Raw genomic sequence first — 5,253 nt, forward strand, 5'->3', positions numbered from 1 at the left:
CATGTGGCAAGGGGGTTGGAGATTCATGATCCTTGAGGTTCCTTCTAACCCTGACCATTCTGTGATTCTGTAATTAGTCAAATATAGCATGTATGGAGTTTCACACAGGAACAGGCCTATTTTGTCTGACTGAGAAACTGCTTTTTATCAATTCGAAATTCTGGAATATAGATGTTTATGCAGAAAATAAAAATGAAAACTTGTTAGTAATGTGTTAATCTTCCTAGTCACCAGAGGAAAAGAAGCAAAATACCAGAGTTAATTTGAAGAAAATTTTAAAGACAATGGCAGAACAGATTAAACATCCCATATGTGTTACACACAAATGCACCTTGTGAAATCCAACTCACTTTGAAATATGAAAATAACACTATCATTTTTTAAATATATGTGTATATACATATACTGTATAAATATTACATAAATATATTCCAGTTTAGTAACAGGCAGGGTAAGTAACTTCTGTAGTTATTCATCGTGAAAGTTTGTGAACTAATACACATGCATTTACTTTACAAACCTGTGTTTTTCCATCTGGTCTAACCCAGGGCCATGTTCCATTTCGTTCCAGATCCTTTATCCTTGCAGTAAGCTTATGTGCCAGGAGGATTGTTAAGGGCATACATTCCTCAGTTTCATCAGTGGCATAGCCAAACATCAAACCCTGCATTGAAATACTGGGAATTAAGCCATCCATTTCCATGTTCTCTTTTGGTTTCTGCACATGTCTTTGCCACAAAGTACTTTAAAATCAGTCAAATCTAGAAACAGACAGCAGTAACTTGAAGAATGAATACACTTGGAGGCATAACCAGCCGGAAATTATACCTATGTATCTGCATTGCACAAGAGTGAGAGTTACAGAAAGGTCTGCTTCCCAAGAGTGATGTAAGCATCCACAAGAATTCACTGCAGAGGCCTAACAGACATAAAGCTCATAGAATCTAGTCTGTCTTTTCCCCATTTGCGACAACTGAAATAATGCAGTCTGAGAAGCAGAACCAGGTTACCGCAGGATGTGAAAGACCAGCACTGCCATCTACTGATGAAAAGCTTAATTGTAGCTCTAACGAGCAGCGCCACAGGAAAAGCCATTTTCAGAGAAGTTAGTGATGGCTATGTCATTTCTTGTACTTGGTTGGCTGGTTTTAGTGGCTTTTGTTTGTTTATTTGTTTGTTTGTTTGTTTTTGCATTTCTGATGGTGAAGAGAATACAAACAATTTGACTTTAATTCTTACACTTAAATTTCTGCAGTGTCCATAAAGAAAAGTGTCTGGTCCAGCTCAAATCTAACTGCTTGTGCATACACTCCATTTTAGTGTCTAGAATAAAATCCCATTACCTGATCCCCTGCTCCAATGTCATCGTCACTCTTGCCATGGGAGACAGCGTGCTTGATCTCTTTACACTGTTGTTCTAAGGCCACTAGAACTGTGCAAGTCTTATGATCCAATCCTAGTAAAGGAAATTTTGGGAAGTGAGGTCATGTATTTTTGAGAGTTTACTATCTGCTAAAGAAGCTTTGGGGGATTATCTACTTACCTTGGCTAAGACTTTAATAAACCTAAGTATACAACTTTTCTATACCATCATGGTTTTGTACTGATAACAAAAGCAGACAATATTAGCATATTGGTTTTACAGTATTAGGATCTGGGCAAGTTACGTTAGAATGAGCTCTTTAAACTGACAGGTGAAGTGCAATCCTAGCTGCCCCACAAAAGCTTGTGATAGTTCTTCTATACAGATGCCTAGGGTTCAAACCATATGTGAAAAATGTTACCAGAAGTTGTTACTCTTTTGTTGTTGTTATTGCTTCAAGTTTTAGAATTGGAGAAAAACTATGCAAGTAATATAAAAAAAAGGGAAAACTGAAAGAAAAAAGTTGTGTTGGGGATTAAATTGATGAAATGAAGCTACCATGGGAAAATATATACATGAAATACATAAAGAATTCCCTTGGGAAGTTTCGTAGGCTTATTCTCCCCAAGGGCAAGGATCAATACGGTTTAAGCTTTCACTATATAGACCTGTGATGTAACTACTTTTGGATAATTGAGTAAACACTAGTTTTTCTTTATTAGAGGAGAAAGGAGTAGGCAGTCTTTTGAAGAATAAGTGTTTTGTGAATATTCTACCTTCAAGTAGCTTCTTCAACATCAGCACAGAAGTATGTATCAACATCTGTGCAGTTTTCTTGCAGGTTAGACGTACATTTTGTTTCATTCTCAAGCAGATCATAAAAACAAGACTTTGGCCACATGCAGAGCAGATCCAACAGTGAATGAAAGAAAGATCTCACTCACCTTTAGAAGAGTCATCATACCCTATCCTCTTAAGGGTCTCTCTTACTATTTGTTGGTAATCTACTATAGCCCGGGATGTGATCTCTCCACAAAGCAAAATCATTCCAGTTTTTGCCACACATTCTGCAGGGAAAAACAAGAAAGAAAGAAAAAAAAAGTAATTTTTACAATTGCCCAAGATGATACTGAATAAGGTTTCCCATACAAATGATTGCTTATTGGGGAAACTCAGAGAAATGCCTTAGCTTAAGTATATGTCTGTGTGCCATTACTCTTCTCTTAAACTGATACTAACATAAAAATCACTTCAAGGTGGGTTCAGTGCAATTATCCTATCTCCACAGTAGCCAGCAGGAAACATCTGTAAGGACAGGTCTATTATATAGAGTTGTTTCTCCAAATGCTTTCCTGGTCCAGTTTCAGCTAAGGGACCTTCTGAAGCTAGAGGGACGTAACTTATTAACAGATGGCTTTACTAATCTTTGACAGATTTTTGCTATGCTAATTCACCCAGTTGCCTCTGGCAACCATGAAAACTTCTAGCACCTACAGCAGCCTGAAATGGAAAGCTCCACAACTACATTACCAACTCTGTGCAGAATTATTTCATATTCCAAGCATCACTGCAGCCTTCAAATTTCATAGAATCACAGAATTGGTTGGGTTGTAAGAGACCCTTAAAGGTCATCTAGTCCAACACCCCTACAATGAGCAGGGATATCTTCTCCATTTGGTGTTAAATATATAGCAATCAATCACAAAAGATTCAGCACAGCAATACAATCTACAATTATATAGCTTTATTTCATATCCCATTCAATCATCCCTCGAGAAAAGTAGAAAAGTAGTCTAAACTGTTCAGTGACAGACATCGTATGGCAGTGTTGTTAGTCTTCCCAGTAATTTTATCTTCCTATAGGGATAGAGAAATAAACAAACTACACACATTATTCAAGAGAGGTATCCATGGATTTACTTACTAGCTTAATTACATTCTCAGTTCCACTACCCCTTAACTTAATAGAAATCTCAAACACTGAGTATTACAACTGAGGACTGACTCTGTTAACAAAACAATATGTCTTTTACAACCCCAAGATCACACCTCCAAGAGCTTGCAATGAACTCCAAACCTAACCTACTACACTTGTGATTAAGTGTGCTCTTTTTCCCCTTACATAAGCCTACACTGAATGTCATCCTTCAATTTTACCATCCAGTCATCATCTCGTTTGAATAACTGTATTTGCTTTCAAAACTAAGTATTACAGGCAGGAATATACTATAAAATTGCACACCCATGGACTGTAGTATCACAGAAAGGTAACCCAACTAACATTAATTGACAATTTAGGTTAGATAGTCCATATAAGCAATTAAGAATGTAGCACAGGGCAAGCTTTCTCTGTTTGCAAGAAGAATATTGAACTATACTGAACTACCAAGCTATATATACATCTCACATGGTATCTCTGAGTGACACCATGACCATGATAATACAGTAGCCCTAACTTAATACAGTACATCAAAACTAAGCACTGGTAGCACAACAGCACAGAGTATTCTGGTACCATTAGTTTCACACTCAGTTCTGTGCTCATTGATGAGCAATTACTTTCCCGTCTGCCTCACCGTAGCAGGCTACTTATGTTTGTGAGACATGTATTGCGCTGTGATTCCTCTGCTGGGAGAAGAGACCTCGTATTTCAGGCATGAGGAGGAGAAGAACCGCTCTCAACTCATCCTGTGTGGTCCCTACCTAAAGGGAAAGCCTTACTGGAAGAACACAGAGTTGTGGATCTTGGGGCTGAGAAATGGGAAAATAAGGCTCCACTCATCACCAACAGTCCCTACAAACTCTCCTAGGCCCACTGCAGCCCAGTAAATCTTGATAATGGTGAAAGACTTCACAGCATGAAGATGTTATTTTAGAATCATAATACGAATTGTTCATCTTGCTATATTTGCTTTTCATTTTGACCAAAATTTAATGCAAACAAAAGAAAATGTGGCTCAGGAACTGCACTCTACCAGCAACAAATACTTGAGCCCCAGCAACATCCCTATCTGCTCTATCCAAGAGAAATTTACCATATAAGGTTTGGAGCTCCTTAAGGGGGGATTGATTTCTTAAATGTTTAGGCCTCCCCAAAACAACATTTTGAACTCAACTACTGGGAAAAAATTTCCATTTTCTCTTTTGTACTGTCATGATTTATAATGAGCAAAGTTTCTCTCTTAACTCTGATTTGTTGGACAGATTTGGAAGAATTTTTTACTCTCAAGAAACCATTTGGCTTCATTTAATCAGAGAGGAAGTAGAATACTTATTATGCTCTAGCTATATGCTACTTGTACTCCTTATTGCCTTGACTTTACTGCTATGTTTTATGTTGACAGCACATAAACAGGCCAGCTCCCTCCTGCCACAATGAGGCACTGCCAGTTTAACAATTCAGAAATTCATGTGCAGCCAGCTAATCGTACAAATCCAAGAAGCAAATAAAATTCAGAGAACTATAGGCAATCTTTTTCTACTGGTGGGTTGAATTTAGTTTCAACATCTCCATAAATCTACATTTCATATTTATGTAAAATGCAGTGTTACAGAGACTTAGCACTTACAAATTGCTTTGAGATTTTAGGTGGGTTTTTGTTGTTGTTGTTGGTTGGTTGGTTTTTTTTGTTTTTGTTTGTTTGCTTGTTTGTTTTTTGTTTTTCCCAAGAAGCTTTGAGGTTAATCTTGATCAACTAAACAGAAATCCTAAGTTTCACTCAGAAACTGCTTTCTCCCCTCCCAGCCACTACCTTTTTTTATAATTTAATCAAATGTTGCATATGGCCATATTTAGTAGTGTAATACCATATTAAAATATTTTGATTCCACTTAGAAGTTTTAACATGGGTTGTTTTTTGGTTTGGTTGGGGCTCTTTTTAGTTGTTTTC

The 5,253-nt window shown here is 37.2% G+C and overlaps 1 protein-coding gene across 1 annotated transcript; it reads right to left on the minus strand.

Moving 5' to 3' along the window:
* Window positions 1-457: 457 nt before the first annotated feature.
* Window positions 458-3,507, minus strand: LOC100542503 (S-adenosylmethionine synthase-like). The gene is made up of 4 exons (XM_019610228.1): window positions 3,496-3,507; window positions 2,308-2,521; window positions 1,344-1,456; window positions 458-664 (listed from the first exon to the last, which is right to left on the minus strand). The coding sequence occupies exons 1-4, from the start codon at window positions 3,505-3,507 to the stop codon at window positions 473-475; spliced, it is 531 nt and encodes a 176-aa protein (XP_019465773.1). The 3' UTR covers window positions 458-472.
* Window positions 3,508-5,253: the final 1,746 nt, after the last annotated feature.

Source organism: Meleagris gallopavo, chromosome Z (assembly GCF_000146605.3).
Source record: "Meleagris gallopavo isolate NT-WF06-2002-E0010 breed Aviagen turkey brand Nicholas breeding stock chromosome Z, Turkey_5.1, whole genome shotgun sequence".
NCBI lineage: Eukaryota > Metazoa > Chordata > Aves > Galliformes > Phasianidae > Meleagris > Meleagris gallopavo.

What these genes read in the sequence shown, in the direction of transcription:
- LOC100542503 (XM_019610228.1), bottom strand. An exon ending in GTATGATGACTCTTCTAAAG is followed by an intron (nt 1,457 to 2,307) that starts GTGAGTGAGATC and finishes TTCCTTTACTAG; the next exon opens with GATTGGATCATAAGACTTGC. An exon ending in ACATTGGAGCAGGGGATCAG is followed by an intron (nt 665 to 1,343) that starts GTAATGGGATTT and finishes ATTTCAATGCAG; the next exon opens with GGTTTGATGTTTGGCTATGC.